General features: G+C 46.6%; 1 protein-coding gene across 6 annotated transcripts in view; it reads left to right on the top strand.

The window, feature by feature from the left end:
- LOC118390490 (uncharacterized) overlaps positions 1 to 23,946 on the top strand; it is a 38,315-nt gene extending 14,369 nt beyond the window's left edge. For 5 of the 6 annotated variants that reach the window (XM_035781107.2, XM_035781108.2, XM_035781105.2 and 2 more), the window contains 6 exons: positions 7,039 to 7,189; positions 7,354 to 7,471; positions 8,516 to 8,554; positions 8,645 to 8,686; positions 10,784 to 11,462; positions 22,550 to 23,946. In XM_035781107.2, coding sequence (XP_035637000.2) covers positions 7,039 to 7,189; positions 7,354 to 7,471; positions 8,516 to 8,554; positions 8,645 to 8,686; positions 10,784 to 11,462; positions 22,550 to 22,776 — 1,256 coding nt within the window. In that variant the 3' untranslated portion in view covers positions 22,777 to 23,946. Of the gene's footprint in view, positions 1 to 5,772; positions 5,888 to 7,038; positions 7,190 to 7,353; positions 7,472 to 8,515; positions 8,555 to 8,644; positions 8,687 to 10,783; positions 11,463 to 22,549 lie in introns of those variants that run through there. The other variant, XM_035781112.2, reaches the window with a different exon arrangement.
- Positions 23,947 to 25,172: the final 1,226 nt, after the last annotated feature.

The following is a 25,172-nucleotide window of genomic DNA, read 5'->3' as shown; positions in this document are numbered from 1 at the left end:
GGTCGGCTATTTGAGCCAGTTAAGGTCGTTTTACTGTTCTTAGGTAGGGGAATAACTCCAGGCCTGAGGGCACACACTTTTTAGTAGGCTTAAATTCAAGATATGGCAAATAGGAGTGGCAATATCATACGCTATTAGCCTCAGTAATATTCCATCCAGGTTGTCAGTCCCTGGTGTCTTGTCATTGTTGATAGACAATAGTTTTTTCATCTCTTCCATACTTACTTTACCGAAATAAAAATTACAATGCTTTTCTTTCATAATTTGGTCAGATATACTTGGATGTGTAGTGTCAGCGTTTGTTGCTGGCATGTCATGCCTAAGTTTGCAAATCTTGCCAATTAAAAAATCATTCAAGTAGTTGGCAATAACAGTGGGATTTGTGATGAATGAGCCATCGGATTCAATAAATGATGGAGCGGAATTCTTTTCCCAAAATGTCATTTAAGTTGCTCCAAAGATTTTTACTATTATTCTTTATGTTGTTTATCTTTGTTTCATAGTGTAGTAGTTTCTTCTTTTTAAATTCAATTTAGTCACATGATTTCTCAATTAGCCAGACCTATTTGACATCTCTTTTTTCTCATCCATCTCAACCATAACATTTTACAATTCCTCATAAATCCATGGGGATTTAAACAATTTTTACAGTCATTTTCTTAATGGCTGCGTTCTTATTAGTAACTGTGATAAGCAATTTAATACATTTGTGAAGTGCAGCGTCTGGTTGCTTGTCATTACACACCACGGACCAACAAATATTCTTCGCATCACGACAACACTTTTAATCAATACAATCACTGCAACACTTTTATCCACAATATTAGTCTCAGCCTTTGGAACTTTGGTTTTCCTAGCTGTGGCTACTATATTGTTGACACTACATTGGATGGATCTGGATACTGCTTTCAAACAAATTCCTGCAGCATTATTAAATATATGATCAATACATGTTGTTCATTCCTGTACTGTTTGTAACTACCCTGGTAGATTGATAACCTGAACCAGGTTGCAGGCACTAGTTACAGTTTGAAGCTTTTCTCTTGAGTGGGCAGCCTGATGAAAGCCAGTCAATATTTAAATCTCCCAGAAAGTGTACCTCTCAATTGATATCACATACATTATCAAGAATTTCACACACGTTATCCAGATACTGACTGTTAGCACTTGATGGTCTATAGCAGGTTCCCACAAGGCTTTAGGTGAGGCAGATGAACCTGTAGTCATATTACTTCAACAGTATTTAACATGAGATCCTATCTAAGCTTTACAGGAATGTGGCTCTGAATATAAACAGCCACACCTCCACCTTTGGCATTTCTGTCTTAATTGTAGATCTTATAACCAACCATGTATTGCTACCACTGTATTATCTAAGTGAGTTTCAGACATTGTCAGAATATGAATGTCATCTGTTACTAGCAAATTATTCATTTCGTGAACCTTGTTTCTTAAGCTACATATGTTACCGCAGGCTATTTTTAACATTTTTCTGGGATGCTTGATTGTTTTCATTGCTTTACTGGGAAGCTTAGCAGAGGTAGCAATGCTCAGGTTATTTATTAGTGCAGGGTGAGCTGCACACAGGGGACTTCCTACTAGAGCACACCGCCACAGTGCTAACAGTATAACTCTGGTTCATAGGCATACGATTACTGCATACAATATCTGTAGGATCAGCAGAGGTATTCAGGGCAGTAAGATGGACATGCATTAGGTTACTTACATTGTCATCCTGCTTCAGAAAAATGTACATTATCCTAGGGGAGTTGGAAGATATCTCAGTGACACAATGGCAGGGATTAAATGAGCTAAACTTGGGTAATTTAAGTCATTGTCCTCAACACAGCCTTATAATGCTGTGAAAGTGGATCCCATCCTCCCTTATAAAACAAGCTTTGTTTCCAGAAGGTATCAAAAATGGTCAATGAATGTTCCATCCACAGAGCTGCAATAGTCTCGTTGTCAGTTATGGAGGGATAACAGTCTGCTGAAATGTTCAATGCCACGATTTAGAGAGGGCAGGGTGTTTGTTGGTGTCAAGTAGAGACCCAATCAGTTCTGTTCTGAGCTGCCCTTAATAATGTAATTTGACCCCACATGAACCATGACAGCATCAGCCCCTGTTGACTGACACAAAGCCTCGGGAAGCAACCTGGTGAAATCCTGAACTTTGACCTCGCATGAACCATGACAGTATCAGCCCCCAGTGACTTTCTCACAGCCTCGGGAAGCAACCTGATGAAATCCTGAACTTTGACCTCGCATGAACCATGACAGTATCAGCCCCCGGTGCCTTACTCACAGCCTTGGGAATCAACCTGGTGATATCCTGAACTTTGACCCCAGCAAAACACAAAGTCTTTGCCCTAGGTACAGATATATGCATCACCGTTGAATTCCCTATCACAATAGCCGGAATGATGCGGCCTCTGCCACGTCTCGAGGCAGATTGCGAGGCCAGAGCCACAGAACTCACCTGAGAAGAGGGCTGCTGAGACGGCGGCTGCGTGCAGGCCACAACAGCCCAGGCGGTTGATTGACTAGGACAGGGAGAAGTAGCTGGAGGGGCATCCACAGCCATGGCGGGGAACCCCCAAGCCCCCGGCAGAAGACAGCTGGTATAGGGGCTCAAAGCGATTTGAGAGTCTTAAGTCCAGAGGTGGGGGGCAAAAGGCAGGCGCCCCGAGAACGATTCCTCTCCTTCTTTCTGGTTCTGACACACATCCATTTACGCTCACCTGGAGTCGAACGATGAGCAGCCATTTCCTGATTCTAGCTAGTAGAGGGGTGCAGTGGCGGAAATGTATCATAGTTCGGGAAGGTCCCATTAGGATCCTGTTGGATGTTTTGATAGGAGGCATTTAAAGGTGCCAGTAGTCTCATAGAATCCTTATTCAGGTCAAGGCGCCTGGTCAACTGTTTAATTTCTTCATGAAGAGTAGTCATCCTTTTTTTTTAAACTGCATCAAGTTCAATACATTTTTCACGAAATGAAGGTACCCGTCCGACCTTTCCAGTCACTTCCAATAGCAACTATGTCTGAAAGAGTAGGCCCACTGACAGATCAGGATGTGACGGTGCGATCTCTTTTGATGAAATGACATACTTATAGCTGACTCGCCCTTAATTGATTGAATTGTTGGTTCACTAATCAATTGTTTTTTTTAAAGGGGCATTATCAGTGAACACAGCCCATCTGAGTGTAAGCTGTCCACCCACTAGACACACACGCAACAAACAGTTGAAACAGGCGTAATGCTGAATCTGATGCACTCAAGCAGAATAGGTCTGGCTGCTTTTCCTCGTGTGTGTGTGTGTGCCCTGATTATAGATCATCATGTTCCCAGTGAAGCACTAGTGTGTGCGAGGGAGAGGCAGGCTGATATCTGGAATGTGTGTGCGTGTGTCGGAAAAACAGATAACAGATTAATATAGGAACACGCGATAGACAGAAATACTCTGTGAAACTGCCACTATATTTTGTACCTCTATGTTAGAGAGGGAATCACATTTTCTTGTATTGTGCAGATGGCTCATTACATGCATAGCTACAAATAGAAAGAGGCAGGCCCCTATTTCAATCCTGAAACTGGTTTGGTGTACTGCAGAATCTTGCCCGTCTGCATTTTATTTCTGTAGGTAGCCAGTCCCTGTATGAGAAATCTGTGTTGTAATGACTCGGTTCACAATGTACTTTCACAATGTACTTTCCCTTGGCATTCCACCGAGAGAATCTGAGATCACAAGACAACAACCCCAGAGCTTCTACTTTAAGTTTGGTCGAGAGCGATTTGTAACAGTAGATGAAAACAAGTCTCTGTGATGGCTGGCTGTAGGTCACTGTAGCACATGTCAGGTTGTGCATTGATTCTGGAACTCTTTTCTCGGCTGCAGTTGACCACAATGTACTGATTATCAACCGACTGAATGTCAGACAGGGAAGGCGGGAGAACATAGGCCTCTCTATCTGCTAACTACCAGGGCAGCTGTTCCAACAAGTCAATGCCCCCCACCGGATGTACACTGCAGTGTTACACACACTCCCCGAAACACACTGCGGTGATACACACTGCGGTGTTACACACACACACACACTCACTCCCCGATACACGCTGCGGTGTTACACACACACACTCCCGATACACGCTGCGTTGTTACACACACACACACTCCCCGATACACGCTGCGGTGTTACACACACACACACTCCCCCGATACACGCTGCGTTGTTACACACACACACACTCCCCGATACACGCTGCGGTGTTACACACACACTCCCGATACACGCTGTGGTGTTACACATACATTCCCAAATACACGCTGCGGTGTTACACACACACACTCCCCCCCGATACACGCTGCGGTGTTACACATATATTCCCAAATACACGCTGCGGTGTTTCACACACACACTCCCGATACACGCTGCGGTGTTACACATACATTCCCAAATACACGCTGCGGTGTTACACACACACACACTCACTCCCCGATACACGCTGCGGTGTTACACACACACACACTCACTCCCCGATACACGCTGCGGTGTTTCACACACACACTCCCCGATATACGCTGCGGTGTTACACACACACACTCACTCCCGATACACGCTGCGGTGTTACACACACACACACACTCACTCCCCGATACACGCTGCGGTGTTACACACACACACACTCACTCCCAAATACACGCTGCGGTGTTACACACACACACACACTCACTCCCCGATACACGCTGCGGTGTTACACACACACACACTCACTCCCCGATACACGCTGCGGTGTTTCACACACACACTCCCCGATATACGCTGCGGTGTTACACATACATTCCCAAATACACGCTGCGGTGTTACACACACACACACTCACTCCCCGATACACGCTGCGGTGTTACACACACACACTCCCCGATACACGCTGCGGTGTTACACATACATTCCCAAATACACGCTGCGGTGTTACACATATATTCCCAAATACACGCTGCGGTGTTACACACACACACTCCCCAATACACGCTGCGGTGTTACACATACATTCCCAAATACACGCTGCGGTGTTACACATATATTCCCAAATACACGCTGCGGTGTTACACACACACTCCCAATACACGCTGCGGTGTTACACATACATTCCCAAATACACGCTGCGGTGTTACACATACATTCCCAAATACACGCTGCGGTATTACACACACATTCCCAAATACACGCTGCGGTATTACACACACATTCCCAAATACACGCTGCGGTGTTACACATATATTCCCAAATACACGCTGCGGTGTTTCACACACACACTCCCGATACACGCTGCGGTGTTACACATACATTCCCAAATACATGCTGCAGTGTTACACATACATTCCCAAATACACGCTGCGGTATTACACACACTCTCCCAAATACACGCTGCGGTGTTACACACACACACTCCCCGATACACGCTGCGGTGTTACACATACATTCCCAAATACACGCTGCGGTGTTACACACACACTCCCCGATACACGCTGCGGTGTTACACACACACACTCCCCGATACACGCTCCGTGTTACACACACACACACACACACTGGACTATAGAGTTAGAGATCCTTTCATCATCTCGTAGTCACAGTTCACGTTGCAACACAAAGTGTTTGGAGACTGTAGCAGACCTAGTTTTGTGTTTCTTAGTGTGAAGCAGAGGAAATGGTGGTCTGTTACAAGCACAGGACCCAGGTGTCTGTGCAAAGCAGGAAGTGTCTCCAGGCCCACTGGCCCCTTCCTTCCAAATATCAGCTGTGAACACAGCAGGAAGCATGCAGGACAAGCATTGTGGAGAACAAAAAGACAACATACGGCTGGGAGAAAAAATTGAAAAAAAGGTTTTGTGTTTTTCATTTGTTCAGTTATATTTACCATTTTAGTTTGGCGTGTAATACACTGTCGTTAATGTGTTGTTGAATGTTTGTAACTATATATATATGTGTGTTTGTAACTATATATATATATATGTAGCGTGTATGTGTACATCTGTATAATGTGTAGCATGTAGGCTACATGACTCGTGCTGTTATGACCGTTTTTCCGTACATCGTATGTGGTCCTGTGTGTGGTTAGGTCCGTTTTTGGTATGTGTCTGAGCTTTGAGTACAGAACGTGGCAGACTGGTGACGTTTGCTAGTGGCAGATGATAGACTGCAGTGCAGGGCGGGGCGTCTTATTGCCACAGTAACTAGGCCCGCGGTGATCCCTGAACGCGCCACAGATATGCAGATCTCAGGGATATAGTGCGTGCTAAATCAGAAATGCCACTGTACAAGGAACATGACTTAGGCCCCGGGTTTATGAGGGTCTCAGAACAGAGAGGGTGTGATGTGAGTCAAGGCGCGAAGGAGTATTGGGTTCCACGAGTCCAGAGCACAAGTTTGACAAGTGTTTTGTTGTCTGTAGTTAGTGTCTTGCGTTTTGAGAGAATTGTCTGTTTGCCTAGCTAGTATGTTTTGACTTGCCTGGGCTTAGTTCAGGGCATGTCATCGTGCTTTGCCCCAGTGGAATTCCCTGCATTTGCCACAGGACAGGCTGGCAGAACCAGTTCACTGGTAATCTGCTCTGGAGGGGTGCCTCCCCTTCTTTTCAACCAAAATCCTCACGATTACGAAAGCCTCATTGAGGACATTCAAGTTTTTTTTTTCTCGTTTTGTAGCAATCACAATACATACAGAAAAACATCATCAGAATAGCAAAGGATATTTACAAGGGAACTAGGCTGGATAGCTTCCTCTACTGATCGTGTGTGTTTTGTGTGTGTGTGTGTGTGTGTGTGTGCTGCTTTCTTTCCACGAAGGAACATTTCTCAGTCTTAACCCAATGTAACCACGTCGTAGTATTCAATGATTCGGTTGCTTTTCTCTGGTCCCCCATCTGCTCTACTGCTGTCCATATATGGAACCCATCAATGTCTATTTGCCACAGAAACATAAATATGACGACTCTTGGTTTTCCTCATCCTCAGTGTGTTTCGTGTCCCCTGTAGCCAACCGTAAGAATGTGAGCTGGTTGCTGGGCAGGGACGGTGATGTGGCGGTCATGGTGATTGGAGAGGTGGACGAGCTGAAGACCTCTAAACTCATCTGTTCTGGGCCCGTGGAGAGGAAAGCACCACCAAGCCTGCACAATAGCACACGGTACGGACACGTCAGCAATACCAGCAGTGTTAAAAACATTTTTCTTTACCTGCAGTTCTGTGGAGTTGTAATAGTCCATATCAAATTGAGTAGGAGGTTGGTTTTTGGGGGTTTTCCATTTTCTATCACCCCTGTTTTGATTATCCTGTCTGGTCCGTCTGTAGCCACCAGACAACCCCCCCGAAGAGCAACCTGGTAAACAGACCCGTCTCAGAATCTGTCAGAACTGGGAGAGAGAGCCTGCTTCCCAAAACACAGCCAGGGATACAGCTCAATTTAAAGGTGAGTGTGTGAGTGTGTGTGTGAGAGAGACACTTTCCTGTTGCTGTCATTAATCTCGGACACAGCTGAGGGCCAGTGAGAACGAGGGAGAGTCATTGCTCAGCAGCCAAATAAATCACCCCTTCTATCTCTCCCTCTCCTGACTGTTCCCTTACTCCATCCCTCCCTCTTCTACTCCCCATTGTTACCTCCAACACTCTGCAGAACACCTCTCTCCCTTGCTCTTCTCTTTCCAGCTCAACCACATCCTATCCATCCCTCTCCTCCCTATTGCATTCGTCTTTCACGCTGGCTGGGAGTTAGTGGAGGCTGGTGAGGGGAGGACGGCCGGAACGGGGCAAATGGAATGGCATCACACACCTGGAAACCATGGAAACCATGTGTTTGATGTATTTAATACTATTGCGCTCCAGCCATTACCACGAGCCCGTCCTCCCCAATTAAGGTGCCACCAACCTCCTGTGCTGTCCCTAGTGTGTGCATGTGCCACCCCTGTGTGTTTGTGTAAATCTATATGTACATTAAGTATTTTAATTGTGTAGGAGGGGGACTGATTGGGGGGGGGGTTATTATGTGTTATAGTAAACCCTGCACATTTGGTTTGACCCTAGATATTTGAACCGAACCATGAAATTGAGAAGCGTGCCTGTGTCACAAGTATATTGTGTGTGTGGTAGGGCAGGTTACCTCCGTTTTCACGCCATCTTAAAAAGAGGGAGAAGATTTTCAGCGTTGTCATGGCAACCCGTTTGCACATAGCGAGCGCAGGCCCGGGTGGCCACTCCATCTTGCCTGTAGAGCATACCAGTGCCCATCCCAGGCGCCCATGGGCTGGTACCGCAAACAGAGCGTCGGAAATGTTTCGAGAATGCTCCCGGATAAGCACAAGGAAATGAATCTAAATGTATAGGCCTTGTGCAGGCCTACAGTGTGCTTACGCTATATACATCTGTTGCACGCCCATAGCAGGTTCCCGTCCGAGAAAGTCAAGTGCATTTTTAAATTTGGTCATACCAACTGACCTGTTTCCTGCTTTTCCAACAGGAGAACACTGAGGAAGTGAGGACATTGCCCCCTCTACAGGTATGGTTATGTACTGCACACATCACTGCTTTGTCCATCAGCTCAGAAGCTATGAGTTGCCCATTTAATGTTTGTGTGTTCAACCCACAGGTGTCATTGGGAGAGCAGCAGCCACCTGTCGCACTGGACAAAGTAAGCATCACATAAACACGTTTGTGAGTTTGGCTTCTGTAAATCAGAGTTTGCCCATTATGCACATTGAGGACATTTTTTGTTTATGCTTTGATCGCGGTAGGTATGCAGCGACGTTAAAGATACACCAGTGTGTTTAATAGTAGTTTGATTCAGTAGTCTGATGCCGTATTAATACTGAATCAAACGACGACTACTATTAATGCACCTGTTCTGTTGGTAGTCATTTAAAAAAAGAAAATGCTCCGTTCATTTAACACAGAGTTCAGGTATGTATAACGGCGTGCGCGGTTGTAGAGTAAGAGGTTGGGTTATTCCCTGGGTTGTGGAGGGCGAGCCATTTGATCGTCACTTCCCTGAACAGCGACGGTGACGATGTCATCAGTGGCATATAATCAAGTGTCGTGTAAAGAAAGACGGGAAAGCACGGCCTTAATCCCCTAGTATTCCTGGCTGGGTGTGTGGGGGTTGAGAAGGCAACACGTGTGTCATTGTCTCCGCGGTGCTAGTAAGTGGCAGGTTTCAGCACGAATAGCCATGACACAGACGTGGATGGTTCGAATTTCAAAACACTTGCTCAAATATCCTGGCTAAGTGTGGTTTGCATTTCACTAATCCACCCTTTCGGCTCTCCTTAAATATGGCTTGAATACGTCTGACTCTTCTGGACACCCACGCCCCTTCTGTCTCTCACTCTCACTCACTCACTCCCTCTTTCCCTCGTTCCAGGGTGTGGAGGTTAGGCCAGCTGTCCCTTCACTCTCAGCCTCTCTCCAGATCCTCTTTCTCCCAGCTCTCTCTGTCTCTCTTTCCGTTCCAGCTGCTCCTGGCCTGGCCTGGCCGCCTCACCCCTCATACGTCTCTCTGGGGGAGCAGCTGAACTGTAGCAGCCCTCCAGGATGTATGTCATTGCTCTCTACCACATGCTGCAATGGGACTGGGTTGGGGTGGGGTGGAATGAAGGGTGTTTCTGAGTGATTGTTTCGTTTTGTGTTATTTTTGTTTGTGTGTGTGTGTGCGCATGCAGGCTGTATCACAACCGGCCGTGATTGGTAGTCCCATAGGGCGGCGCACAATTTGCCCAGCGCCGTCCGGGTTTGGCCGGTGTTGGCCGTCGTTGTAAATCAGAATTTGTTCTTAAATGACTTGCCGAGTTAAATAAAGGTAAAATAAATGTGTACGAGGAGCGGAATCGCTGGAGCTTGGTTTCTGGTCTCCTCTGGAGCAGATGGTTGATCAGGGTATTAAAACGCCAGAGACAGGGGAGGGTTTCAGTCACAGATGGATGGGATTGTGGGATTGTCTCCTGAGGTTTGCGCAGGGGAGATCTCCTTCCATCTCGTCGCCTACTGCACGCAGCCAAGCCGAACCGCAGGAGAAAACTCTATCACTCCGTTCATGCATCCTTACGCAAGACTCCTCCCAAACACACCGCTGCACGTGTCTGCCAACCCATGTCAAAGTCCTAATGCACAGCCCAACCCTATTGTTAAATATGAGAGACTGGGTTTGTTGAAACATAGATTTAGTTGTTATGTAGAATTCAGGTTGTTAATTGGAACTGTACTACCATCCAAATGGCTATGATCTCCGGTAACGGTATTTGGAGCTGATAGTTGTTTGTGGGGGGTGAGTTGGTACTGCTGATGCGACAGTGAGGGGTGAGGGGTCTTGATGGATGCCGAGGTCGCCTTAAACCTGCCCTTAGCTCAGGCCTGGGCGATTCCAGTCTCGGTGGGACTGATTTGGTGTCACACTTTCGCCCCCATCCCTAGCAAACATACCTGATTTTAAACGAATTGCATTTTTAACTGAGGATCATGATTAGTTGATTATTGGAGTCAGGTGTGTTAGCTGGGACTGGGGCAAAAACTGTGACACCAATCAGGACCTCGAGGACTGGCGTTGCCCAGGCCTGCTTAGCTCATGGTGTCTGCACCCCATGTTTCATTTCATTTTGGGGGATACTTACTGTGTATGGAAGCCATCAAACCTCAGTAACCTGAAGGCATTGGATTCAGGTAGAACGGTTGCCGAATATGCAAATAAAATGGTATGAATGAATCGGACACTGACTGTTCTTTCCTGTTTCCGCAGCAAGCTGAGTTGAAGCAGGATTTAGAGGTCGATGCTCCAGAGGAGAAGCCGGTCCTCTCTTCCTGCAGACCTCACTCAAGAGCTGGCACTGCCAACCCGAGGCTAGATACCGCGCTGTCCCCTGTCCCCAAGAACTTCACCATCTCACCATCCCCTGTCCTCAGTGCCACACCATCCCCTGTCCCTACCATCACACCGTCACCTCTCCCCAGCACCGTAACAGTGTCTCCGGTCCCCGTCATTGTCACACCGTCTCCTGTCCCCCGCTGCAATGCCATCCGAGACGCTCTAGAGAAGAGCGCTGCCAAAGCTCGCGCCTCAGAGAAGATCATCACGCCCTCTCCCGTCCCTAGCTCTGTCAAAACGTCCCCTGTTCCCAGTGTGACACCGTCCCCTTTCCCCAGCTCCACTCCATCCCCTGTCCCCAGTGTCTCACCGTCCCCTGTCCCAAGCTCCACTCCGTCTCCTGTCCCTAGCATCTATTCACCGTCCCCTTTCCACAGGACCATCGCTCCATCCCCTGTGGCTAGCAGCACGGCCATAAGAGACGCTCTAGAGAAGAGCACCACCAAACCACGCGGTCCGGAGAAGACGACCGTTGTCCCGCTGTCCGTCACAACCAGACTCCACCCCGAGGAGCCGGCTGAGCCCCACCCCCAGGAGACACCCAGCAGCCGAGGTAAGAGAGTAGAGCAGCTTGAGAGATTGGGTCCCCTCCATAGAGATGTATAGAGATCTCTGCTTGGAAATGACCTGTTGTAGCATGGACATTGCCATTAAGGGATTCTACCATTTTAAAGTAGTCAAATGGGTGGGGATTTCTATGGGTGGAGAGCATTGTCTTCTTCAAATTGGGTTATACGGTTTGTAAATGGCTTTAAGCTATATTATAGTGGACACAATAAATGAATGACACACAATATTTTGGTTCATGACTCCAGCAGTGCAGGTGGCGGTAAAATCACCAATATTAGCTTTATACATTTTTCAAACACAGAAGAAGAACATTTTATACAGCACCAATGGCACAAATACAACATTCCAACACTAGGGTGCTAGGTTCAAAGTTGACTGTATTGAGATTGTTGTGAATGGTGGGAGTAACAGATTTGGGCCTGGAAGCATGTAGACACCAGGACACATTTTTATTGAACACTTTTGGTAATGAAGTTGGACCCCCTCCCCCCCTTCCAAAAAAAGACAGCACCCACGTGGCAGGGAAGAGAATTGCCTATGTGTATGTGACGAAGATGATCTGACATCGAATCCCTTTTACCTGGTGTGTGGTGTTCGTAATGGTCAGTTACACCATGGTTCTGCAGTAGGCCCCTATATTGTTGGTTAGGCTTTCCTAGTGCAGTTAGCGATGGGGATTTATTTGCCCAGCGTCCTAGCCAAATGCTGCCTCAGCCCACTGGAATCTGTATGAACTGGCAGGGGGGTAGCAGTGTCATGGTCCCACACCTCCTCTGCCTCTCTATTGGCTACTCGCTCTCGGGGGGATCTCTTACTATGTGTGTTTGTCTAACGTTTTCCACAGTCCCTCTTAACGAACATTACTTTTATCAGTGTATGATGATGGATGTCTCTTGTATCTCTGAGCCTCACATATAGTGAGTTATTGGCTTTGCCCTTGTAGTTGATTGCTTTATGGCAGCGTCTCTGTGTCTTGTTGCAATTTTTATTTTTTATTTTTTTTGATCTCCCCTATTCAGTAGAATTCCTCAGTATCTTAGCTTTTCTCGCTTTCCCTGACTGTGTAATACTAGGAGTGAGTTTACTATCAGTCTAATTAGCAATGTTTGGACAGCGTTCCGCTGGGTGATCAGGATAGGCTGTTGGTTTTTGATCAGCGGCCCACATCCCAGCTCGACAGACAAGTGACCCAGTTCACAAACCAGACACAGACTGAGAGGGAGCTAGACCAGCACCACTCAGTGGACCACTGATCACACTGCAGCCAGTCCTCAAACAGAGTCAGCCGGAAACAAAACTGTCTGCCGTCTACAGTCTCCCCCTGCTGGATGTGTGCTGACATTACAATGAGGTGAAGAACTGTGTTTCTTTGTCCTGGCTGTGGAACCTGTAATTCAACCAGAACATATTCATGGGTTGCATGTTTCCTCACAATATTGAGACATTTCAAGTGAAGATGGCGAAGTCGTATGTCATTTGAATGGGTTACTTATTTTCAGATGTTTCAAAAAAAATCTATACGTATTTTTTGTATACATGTTCTGTGTGTGTGTGTGTGTGTGTGTGTGTGTGTGTGTGTGTGTGTGTGGTTCAAATCACATTTTATTGGTCACATGGGATAGCAGATGTTATTGGGAGTGTAACGAAATGCAGTATCCAGTTTACACATCTGAGATATGTAAACATTATTAAAGTGACTAGTGTTCCATTTATTAAAGTGGCCAATGATATCAAGTCTGTAGGTAGGCAGCCGCCTCTCTGTGCTAGTGATGGCTGTGTAGCAATCTGATGGCCTTGAGATAGAAGCGGTTTTTCAATCCCTCTGTCCCAGCTTTGATGCACCTGTTGTACTGACCTCGCCTTCTGAATGATAGCGGGGTGAACAGACAGTGGCTCGGGTAGTTATTGTCCTTGATGCTCTTTTTTGCCTTCCTGTGACATTGAGTGTTGTAGGTGTCCTGGAGGGCAAGTAGTTTGCCCACGGTGATGCGTTGTGCAGAACCCACCACCCTTTGGAGAGGACGGTGCAGTTGCCGTACCAGACAGTGATACAGCCCAACAGGATGCTCTCAATTGTGCACCTGTAAAAGTTAGTGAGGGTTTTCAGTGACGAGCCACATTTTTGGTTGATGAGGCACTGTTGTGCCTTTTTCACCACACTGTCTGTGCGCGTGGACCACTTCAGTTTGTCGGTGATATATACACTGAGGAACTTAACTTTCCACCTTCTCCACTGGGTCCCGTCGATGTGGATAGGGGGGGTGCGCTCGATCATCTCTTTTGTTTTGCTGACATTGAGTGAGAGGTTATTTTCCTGACACCACACTCCGAGGGCCCTCACCTATTCCCTGCAGGCTCTCGTCGTTGTTGGTAATCAAGCCTACCACTGTAGTGTCGTCTGCAAACTTGATGATTGAGTTTGGAGGCGTGCATGGCCACGCAATCGTGGGTGAACAGGAAGTACAGGAGAGGGCTGAGAACACACCCATGTGGGGCGGGTCTCAAGCTTAATGATGAGTTTGGAGGGTACAATGATGTTGAATGCTGAAATTATAGGGCAGTGTGGTGATTGCGTCATCTGTGGACCTATTGGGGCTGTAAGCAAATTGTAGTGGGTCTAGGGTGTCAGGTAGGGTGGAGGTGATATTATCCTTGACTCGTCTCTCAAAGCACTTCGTGATGACAGAAGTGAGTGCTACAGGGTGATAGTCATTTAGTTCAGTTACCTTTGCTTTCTTGGGAACAGGAACAATGGTGGCCATCTTGAAGCATGTGGGGACAGCAGACTGGGAAAGGGATTGATTATGTCCGACACAGCTAGGGATGCCGTCTGGGCCGGCAGCCTTGCGAGGGTTAGCACGTTTAAATGTTTTACTCACGCCGGCCACGGAGAAGGAGAGCCCACAGTCTTTGGTAGCGGACCGTGTTGGTGGCTCTGTATTGTCCTCAAAGCGTGCAAAGAAGTTGTTTAATTTGTCTGGGAGCAAGATGTCAATATCCGTGACGGGGCTGGTTTTCTTTTGTCTGTAGATCCTGCCACATACGTCTCATGTTTGAGCCGCTGAATTGCGACTACTTGGTCTACTGATATACTACTTGGTCTCTATACTGACATTTTGCTTGTTTGATTGCCTAACGGACGAAATAACTACACTGTTTGTGTTCGGCCATGTTTCCAGTCGCCTTGCCGTGATTAAATGCGATTGTACATGCTTTCAGTTTTGCTTGAATGCTGCCATCAATCCATGGTTTCTGGTTAGGGAAGGTTTTAATAGTCACAGTTGGTACATCTCCTATACACTTCCTTATAAACTTGCTCACCGAGTCAGCGTATACGTCAATGTTATTGTCTGAAGCGATCTCAGACCACGTGATCGAAGCAATCTTGAAGCGTGGAATCCGATTGGTCAGCCCAGAGTTGGATAGACCTAAGAACGGGCGCTTCCTGTTTTTAGTTCCTGCCTATATGAGGGGAGCAACAAAATGGAGCCATGGTCAGATTTGCCAAAAGGAGGGCGGGGGAGGGCCTTGTATGCATTCCGGAAGTTAGAGTAGCAATGGTCGAGCATGTTACTCGCTCGTGTACTGCAATCGATATGCTGATAGAATTTAGCTCGCCTTGTTCTCAGATTAGCTTTGTTACAATCCCCAGCTACAACAAATGCAGCCTCAGGATATATGGTTTCCAGTTTATGTAAAGTCCAGTGAAGGTCCTTGATGGCCGTCTTGGTATCCACTTGCGGGGGGATATACACGGCTGTGATGTTAACCGGGGAGAGTTCTCTTGGGAGATAATACTGTCGGAATTTGATTGTGAGGAATTCTAGGTCAGGTGAACCAAAAGGATTTGAGTTCTTGCATGCTGTTACAATTACACAATGAGTCGTTAATCTTGAAACGTACACCCCCGCCCTTCTTCTTACCAAAGAGATGTTTGTTCCTGTCAGTGCGATGTACTGAATCCCGTTTGGCTGTACGGACTCCGACGGGATGTGTCCAGCTAGCTATGTCTCTGTGAAACAGAGTATGCTACAATCCCGGATATCTCTTTGAAAAGCAAATCTTACCCTAATTTTGTTGACTAGGGACCGGACATTAGCGAGGTAATATACTCGGAAGCGGCAGGTATTGTGCACGCATCCGAAGCCTCACTAGAAGACCGCTCCAGCACCCTCTCCTCCGATGGTGTTGTTTTGGGTCGGCCTCTGGAATCAGTTCAAATGCCCTGGGAGGTGCCGACAAAGGATCCGGTTTGGGAAAGTCGTATTCCTGGTCGTAGTGCTGGTTGTGATGGTAAGTTGATGTCTCTCTGATATCCAATAGTTCTTCCCGGCTGTATGTAATAACACTTTAAGGCTTTCTGGGCTAACAATGTAAGAAATAATACTTTAAAAAAAAAAATACTGCACAGTTTCCTCAGGACTAGAAGCGAAGCTGCCATCTCTATCGGCGCCATCTTTTTAGTGTGTGTGTGGGTACCGTTCAAACGTTTGGGGTCACTTAGAAATGTCCTTGTTTTTGAAAGAAAAGCACATTTGTTGTCCAATAAAATAACATCAAATTCATCGGAAATACAGTGTAGACATTGTTGATGTTGTAACTGACTATTGTAGCTGGAAATGTCTGAGATTTTTAATATTTTTTTTATATATATTGTTTTTTAAATGGAATATCTACATAGGCGTACGGAGGCCCATTATCAGCAACCATCATTCCTGTGTTACAATGGCACGTTGTGTTAGCTAATCGAAGTCTATCATTTTAAAATGCTAATTGATCATTAGAAAACCCTTTTATGTTAGCACAGCTGAAAACTGTTGAGCTGATTTTAAAGAATCAATAAAACTGGCCTTTAGACTAGTTGAGTATCTGGAGCATCAGCATTTGTGGGTTTGATTACAGGCTCAAAATGGATAGGAACAAAGAGCTTTCTTCTGAAACTCGTCAGTCTATTCTTGTTCTGAGAAATGAAGGCTATTCCATGTGAGAAATTGCCAAGAAACTGAAGATCTTGTACAACGCTATGTACTACTCCCTTGACAGAACAGCGCAAATTGGCTCTAACCAGAATAGAAAGAGGAGTGGGAGGCCCCGGTGCCTCCCACTCTGGCTTTCTAATCAATTTTATGTTATTTTAATGGACACAATGTGCTTTTCTTTCAAAAACAAGGACATTTCTAAGTGACCACAAACTTTTGAACAGTTGTGTGTGCGTGCGTACAGACAGACAGACAGACAGACAGACAGACAGACAGACAGACAGACAGACAGACAGACAGACAGACAGACAAAAGTTTGAACACACCTACTCATTCAAGGGTTTTTATAGATTTTTACTCTTTTCTACATTGTAGAATAATAGTGAAGACATCGAAACTATGAAATAACTCACATGGAATCATGTAGTAACCAAAAAAGTGTTAAGAGACCGCCATGCTTGAGTGTGTACGTGTTGTTCTTGTAGGTACCCATATTTTATGTATGGGAAAGTCTATTGGTGTTTACACACAGTTTGAGGGAGGTTGTTCATGTTTATTACTACCTCTGACGGGTTTTATTTAGGGGTTTAATGTGTTTGTGTGAGTATATAAGATATGAGTGTGTTAATGTGTATATTGACCTATGTCCATGCATGTTAATGCATGTTGGTGTGTGTGTGTGTGTGTGTGCACCCCAAGGGTGGTGGGGTTGGGGTAGAGAATAGGTGATAGTGTGCGTGTGAGTATGTGTGCATGCGAGTGTATCAGTCTCCTGCAGCTGCTGGCTCGCTGAGTGTGTGTGTGCCTCGCTCTCTCCCTCGGCTTGCCTTTCCTCTCCTCACCTTCAGAGAGAAGGACACACATTCCAGCGCTGCTTCCCGACTCTGGCCCGGGGCGACGCTCGGCCGGAGCTGATAAGTGACAGGGCCCCCAGCCTCCACACAGCGCCGTGCCGGCCCCCCGCCCCCCGCCCCCTCCTCCTCCCCCTCCCAACCCTGACCCTCCCGCGGCCTGGCTCACTGCACAGACGTGCCGCTCCGGAATTCTGCCCTCTGCCCCACTTCTGCCCCCCCCTCCCTCCCCCCTCTGTGCCAGAGAGGAGGGGGTAATTTAAAGAGCTAGACTTGCTTTTATTTTGGTGCTGGTGGGTGACACTCTCCCCCACTGCATGTATGGACTGGGGCAGGGACTGGGGCTGGGACTGGGACTGGGACTGGGGCTGGGGCTGGGACTGGGACTGGGGCTGGGACTGGGGCTGGGACTGGGACTGGGACTGGGGCTGGGACTGGGACGAGGTGTGAAGAGCGGGAGCCACCTCAAAGGTCCGCCTGAAGACACAGATAGACAGACACTATCATATTGACCAGTGACTTGGAGCAGAAGGAAATTCCTGTAACTGTGATCAGGTGTTGCCAAGGTTTCCTACAAACGGCTGCACAGTTAGGTAACCCGCGGAGCCGACTGCTTTTTTTTCTCCCCCGTTCCATTTGTGTTGACAGAGCTGCGAGTCTATCGGCTTGATGTTTGGCTTTTTGGTTTCTGGTGGAACGTTCTGCGTGGGTTTGGGCCGTTCTTTGCTAAGACAGGTTAGGTTGGCGTCTAGTTTCTAGAGGTATCATCTTCCTCAGAGGGATAAAAAAATATATATATACATTTAAGAAAAAGCATAATTCTTCTTACTATTCCCTCACCGTACCCACGTGTAATGGTTAGGAATACGTTGCACGCTAGCGTTCTCAAACGCATGCACGTGCAGGCACACACATACTCCTTGTGTTTAGCATTCCTATCAGAACCAACAACGAAACCCAAGCACCAAAAATCCTCCGACCACGCATGCTTGTGACTCTGTGCCTGTGTGACTCTGTGCCTGTGTGACTCTGTGCCTGTGTGACTCTGTGCTTGTGTGTATGTGTGCCTGCATGCATGTCCAACCTCGATCGCTGGAGCCTATCCAGGGTTTCCGTGGTGACCACACAACACAGCGAGACAATCAGAGGCAGGCCCACGCAGTGCGGCGAGCGGACATTAACACAGGAACCGCGGGTCAGGGGGCAGAGGAAGGGAGGGGGGAGAGGAAGGTGGTGGGAGGGGGACAGAGGTAGGGAGGGGAAAAAGGGAGAAGATGGTGGAGGCAGGGGGGCAGAGCTACAGGGAAAGGGGGGGGGGGGAAAACAACAAAAGAAAAGTAAAACCTTTAAAGATAGTTTGGGCCTGTCTCCTTTCATGCCTCACCGCTATCAAGTGTTTGCTTTAAAGCTTCTTTGGCCATAGAGCTGACTGCCTCTCCTGGGCTGCACACACACACCCTCTACACTAAACACAGGACCTCCGTGTCTGAATCGAATGTGATGCGGTTAGTCAGAGATGGGTGCATGCGTGACTGAGTCGGTGAGCAGGAGGGTGTGTGTGTGTGTGTGTGTGTGTGTGTGTGTGTGTGTGTGTGTGTGTGTGTGAGTATAGTTGGTATCAGAAGTGTTCACACCCCTTGGATTTTTTTTCTCTCACATTTTGCTGCGTTACAAAGTGGGATTGAGATGGATTTCATTGACATTTTTATCACTGATCTACACAAAATACTCCATAATGGGAAGAATTATACACGTTTTCCAAATGAATAAAAAATGAAATAAGTTAAATATAGTCATTGCATACAGTACGTATTCACCCCTTTTTTTGTTTAGGCAAGCCTCAATCAGTTCAGGAGTTACATTTGACTTATCAAATCACATATGTTACATGAACTCACTCTGTGAAATAATAGGGGTTGACATAATTTCTTTGACTTCCTCTGTCCCCCATACATACAACATATGTAAGGTCCCTCAGTCAAGTATTGAAGTTTAAGCACAGATTTAACTAGAAGGACCAGGGTGCTTTTTTAAAAGCCTCGTAAAAGAAGGTCTGTTATTGGTAGCAATACCAAATCATATTTTGAATATATCTTTTAGCATGGTTAATAACGATGTTGTGGATGATGTACAGTTGTGGCCAAAGGTTTTGAGAATGACACAAATATTAATTTCCACAAAGTTTGCTGCTTCAGTGTCTTTAGATATTTTTGTCAGATGTTACTATGGAATAATGAAGTATAATTACAAGCATTTCATAAGTGTCTAAGGCTTTTATTGACAATTACATGAAGTTGATGCAAAGAGTCAATATTTGCAGTGTTGACCCTTCTGTTTCAAGACCTTTGCAATCTGCCCTGGCATACTGTCAATTAACTTCTGGGCCACATCCTGACTGATGGCAGCCCATTCTTGCATAATCAATGCTTGGAGTTTGTCAGAATTTGTGGGGTTGTTTGTCCACCCGCCTCTTGAGGATTTGACCACAAGTTCTCAATTGGATTAAGGTCTGGGGAGTTTCCTGGCCATGGACCCAAAATATCAATGTTTTGTTCCCCGAGCCACTTAGTTATCACTTTTGCCTTATGGAAAGGCGCTCCATCATGCTGGAAAAGGCATTGTTCGTCACCAAACTGTTCCTGGATGGTTGGGAGAAGTTGCTCTCGGAGGATGTGTTGGTACCATTCTTTATTCATGGCTGTGTTCTTAGGCAAAATTGTGAGTGAGCCCACTCCCTTGAATGCAAAACAACCCCACACATGAATGGCCTCAGGATGCTTTACTGTTGGCATGACACGGGGCGAATGGTAGCTCTCCCATTGTCTTCTCCGGACAAACTTTTTTCCGGATGCCCCAAACAATCGGAAAAGGGGATTCATCAGAGAAAATGACTTTACCCCAGTCCTCATCAGTCCAATCCCTGTCTGTACCTTTTGCAGAATATCAGTCTGTCCCTGATGTTTTTCCTGGAGAGAAGTGGCTTCTTTGCTGGCCTTCTTGACACCAGGCCATCCTCCAAAAGTCTTCACCTCACTGTGCGTGCAGATGCACTCACACCTGCCTGCTGCCATTTCTGAGCAAGCTCTGTACTGGTGGTGCCCCGTTCCCGCAGCTGAATCAACTTTAGGAGACGGTTCTGTCGCTTGCTGGACTTTCTTGGGCGCCCTGAAGCCTTCTTCACAACAGTTAAACCACTCTCCTTGAAGTTCTTGATGATCCGATAAATGGTTGATTTAGGTGCAAGCTTACTGGCAGCAATATCCTTGCCTGTGAAGCCCTTTTTGTGCAAAGCAATGATGACGGCATGTTTCTCCTTGCAGGTAACCATGGTTGACAGAGGAAGAACAATGATTCCAAGCACCACCCTCCCCCTTTTTGATGCTTCCAGTCTGTTATTCGAACTCGATCAGCATGACCGAGTGATCTCCAGCCTTGTCCTCGTCAACACTCACACCTGTGTTAACGAGAGAATCACTGACATGATGTCAGCTGGTCCTTTTGTGGCAGGGCTGAAATGCAGTGGAAATGTTTTTTGGGGGGGATTGAGTTAATTTGCATGGCAAAGAGGGACTTTGCAATTCATCTGATCACTCTTCATAACATTCTGGAGTACATGCAAATTCCCATCATACAAACTGAGCAAGCAGACTTTGTGAAAATTAATATTTGTGTCATTCTCAACTTTTTGCCACGACTGTGTTAAACCACCCAGACACAACAAAGATAAAGGTGTCCTTCTGAACTGAGCTGCGGGACAGGAAGGAAACCGCTCAAGGATGTCACCATGAGGCCATTAGTGATTTTTAAAACAGCTACAGAGTTCAATGGCTGTAATGAGAGAACTGAAGATGCATCAACATTGTAGTGACCCACAATAATTACCTAAATGACAGAGTGAAAAGAATAATAAAAACTATACAGAAAATAAGAATGAAAAACATGCGTCCTGTATGCGAAAAGGCACTAAAGTAATTCAGTAAAAAAGAAGGACAATAGAATAAATACACTTTTTGGCCTAAGTGCACAACCTTATGTTTGGGGCAAATCCAACAACAACACATGACTGAATGAATGCCTCCTTATTTTCAAGCATGGTGGTGTCTGCATCATGTTATAAGTATGCTTGACAGTGGCAAAGACGGGAGTATTTCAGGATAAAAAAGAAACTGGTTGGAGCTAAGCACAGGCATAATCCTAGCGGAAAACCTGGTTCAGTCTGCTTTCCATCAGACACTGGGAGATTAATTCACCTTTCAGCAGGACAATAGCCTACAACACAAGGCCAATTTGCTTACCATTTAAGATGGTGAAAGTTCCTGAGTGGCCAAGTGAACCGTTTTTGATTTAATTGTCCTTGAAAATCTATGGCAGGACTTGAAAATTGCTGTCTCGCCATTATCCTCAACACCTTGAAAGAACTTGGCGTGCAAAGCTCTTAAACTAACCCAAGAAGACTCACAGCTGTAATCGCTGCCAAAGGTGTTTCCGACATGTATTGACTCGGGGTACTTATCTAATCAAACTATATTAGTGTTTAATTAATCATGAATCAAAAAAAAATCCAAAAGAATTCTTCCACTTTCTTATTACAGAGTATTTTGTGTAGGTCGTTGAGAGAAAATGACCATTAAATCCATTTTAATCCCACTTTAAAATGATAAAAAGTTAAGATCCAAGGTTATGTGTGTTTTTTAAGTGTGTGTGTGTGCTCACACATCTGTGTGTCACCCCCCCGGGGACGGCGCTTAAAAATACTCTGCTCCTCAAGCCTTCTGGTGTCTGAACAGCGTCTGTCTGCTCTCCGTCTCTGTCCCCGTGGCCCTCCTCCGCTCTCGTCCCTCAATTATACCCCCTCCCAAACGTTGTGCCTCTCTGTCTCACACACACACACCAACTACACCCAGCTGTGTCCCTGCTCCTCGTCATATGAAGATGACCTCCAGTCTGGCCTACTACAGCCCAGGACGGAAGAGTCCGGGAGGGTAGAGGAAGAAGGCTAGGGCGAGCAGGAGAAAGGGGGGGGGGGAACGCAGAAATAGGAGAGGAGATCAGGGAGAATGTTCCGTGATGCCGGTAGGCTCACAGACCTCTTTAAAAAAAAATGTTTTATTAGCATTCTCAGTTACGGGGAAGCGCGACAACCGACCAAGACATCGTAACCAATGTGAGCTTCAGCTCCGTTCGCTGATGCAAGGCACCTCTAACCATTCATCTAATGTCTGCCTCTGTCTCTCTCCCAGATATCCGCGTGATGGCAGCCTATCGCAGGGCCATGTCTGAGGATGTGGTGTCAGAGGGGGGCGGAGACACCTGTTCACGGAGTGGTCGGGTGGCTCAGCTGATGAAGAACTTCTCCGTGAAGAGCCCCACGCCCCCTGCACAGATCCCTCCTCCCCGCGGGAGCAAACCCCCAATCCCCACCAAACCCAACCACCTGCACCTGGTTGCCAGCCCCTCACTCAGGTAATCCACAGGGCCACCCGCTGTCCCCCACCACACCCCACCCAGGCCCCACTGAACACTGCTGGGCACCCAGCCTGGGTGTCTCAGCAACTGGGGACAAGGACGCAAGGAGGCAGGCCCCAAGGCTCTCAGGAACACAGCCAAACCTTTTGATTCCATTGCTCTTACTCCAAAAGCAAAGCAATGAGAATAGAGCTTTTGCCATTTTTACCTGTGCCATGTTTTAATCGTTAATTTTATTTAGTATTTTAAATTGTCCAGTACTGTAAATTCTCTCTGTGGGGAAAAGGTGAACCAAAAGCGTTGATTGTAGAACAGCGTCTTCCTTTTGTTTCCTGCTTTTGCCTCTTTAATATTCAATGTATAATTGACCGTATCACACCATGTATTCTTCACCTGTCGATATACTTTTAAAAATTTTATTTTTAAAATCTTGTCATGTACAAATACCACTTTTTATTGTTACATTTGGTGCACAGTACGGTCACAAAGCTTTGTGCAATGTTATCAAGGTCATAAACCTGTTCTTGAGATTGCAACAAATCACGACAAATGTCAACTTAAAATGACGCAGTACATTTGCTTTCGTGGTTGAGAGCTGTTCCGTGTGCTCACAAATGACAGAGCCACATTGATCATACCCGCCTGTCATGACCAAGGAGATGGGTAAGAGTACAGTATGGCTGGACGGGTGAAACCGGATGAGTGAGGGGTGGGGCTTCCTCCTTCGTCTACGGCGCTCCTCACCGGGAGTAGCACCGTCGGCTTGTATACTGTCACATCTCCCCTGACTGCCACCGAGTCCGAACAAGCACCTTGCGCTATCTACCTGAGATTGACCAATGACGGTGCCAAACGCCTCTGCTCTGTGTCCCAGTGGACCGAACACTGGCAAGCCACACGGTCGGTGCCAAATAATACTTGTTAGCTGTGGTTAACCCGTCTGTTATTTTTTCTCCATCTCATTTTTGATTGGTTGCACTTTGTTTTTGTTTTTTTGTTTTTTTGAAAACTTTTTTACTATGTTAATTCGGAGAGCGAGAGTGATGATCTCTGTGTCTGTGTGTATCGATTGTGTGTTGTCCCACACAAGGTGTGTGTTGAACTATGTGTGTGATGTCAGGCCTGTGTGGCGCAACCACAGTGGAACAATAAAATCGTTTGACCTCTCCAAGCGCTAGTGATGTGAATTTTCCAAGAGGCAAGGCGGTGTGTGTGTGTGTGTCTGTGTGTGTGTGTGTGCCTTCTGCATGATTCTCTCTCTTTATCCACTTTATATACAGGATTTATTTTGCGGCACAGAAATGTACACCCGGTAAACTTTGGTTCCTTTTAGATTCCATGAGTGAAATTCAGAGTGAAAGTGGGTGGGTGGGGGGGGGGGGAGAGAAACTCCCTATAGGTTTCCCCTCCCAGATCCCTATTTGGGTAGTTAATATAAAACATCAATTCCCTCATTTAACCTCTCTTGGCTGCCCCCTGCTTGCCAGTCAAAGCAAAGCATTATACCTCTGAGGAGATGCAGTGCCAGCCCGCGTGGAAAAGAGGGAGTGTGTGCGAGAGAGAGGGAGAACGACGGAGAGCGAGGGAGAACTTTTTTTGTTTATCCATTTCACTTGCTTTGGCAATGTAAACATATGATTCCCATACCAATAACGCCCATTGGATTGAGTGAGTGAAGCAGTTCTGGTCCCTAATACACAGTCTGACAGGCTATGGATACATTTCAGATGACACGACAGAAGCCATTTAGCACCCTGTTGATCATAACTTTCAAGTCAGTTTCCCGAAACCACAAACGATCCCATTTATTTAACATTGTATTCAACAAAGTCACATTCGTGCATGAGTTTCAAAAAAATAATTGACCACACTTTTACAGGAAACGTAAACAAACAAGGGCGTGTAACCTCGGGGTAGTAAACATGCCCTCTTCTGATCCACATGTGTTTGATTAGAGTCATACCGACAGAGTGGAGGTAGTTCTATTGTTTGGGAGGACGAGGAGGAGCGGTGTTGATTTTTGACGAGGTGGCAGCAGGAGGGCCCTGTGATGTCACGGAGGGTTTTATCGAAACGCAGTCGGGGGAGGGGGGGGGTTGAGACGCTTTGGAAGTCAACACATCAGCATTGTGGAGGATTTTCACACATCCCACCACACGCGCACAGACACACGCTCGCACACCAAAACACACTCGCACTGAAACGCGCACTCAACCCACACGAGCACACACACACACACAGAGCGAAACACAGTGATACACGAGACTGTGAGACAGCGCCTCGCTAGAGCTCTCTCCCTGTGAGCCCAACAATGGCTACGACTGTTCTCTGACGCACAGAGACATCGCTGAGCAGTTTCCAGGCGAGTGCTGGAGGCCCTTGGTAACCCCCCCCCAC

Source organism: Oncorhynchus keta, chromosome 11 (genome assembly GCF_023373465.1).
Source record: "Oncorhynchus keta strain PuntledgeMale-10-30-2019 chromosome 11, Oket_V2, whole genome shotgun sequence".
Classification (NCBI taxonomy): domain Eukaryota; kingdom Metazoa; phylum Chordata; class Actinopteri; order Salmoniformes; family Salmonidae; genus Oncorhynchus; species Oncorhynchus keta.
Note: the sequence above shows the minus strand (reverse complement) of the source record. Positions and strands in the feature narration are given on the sequence as shown.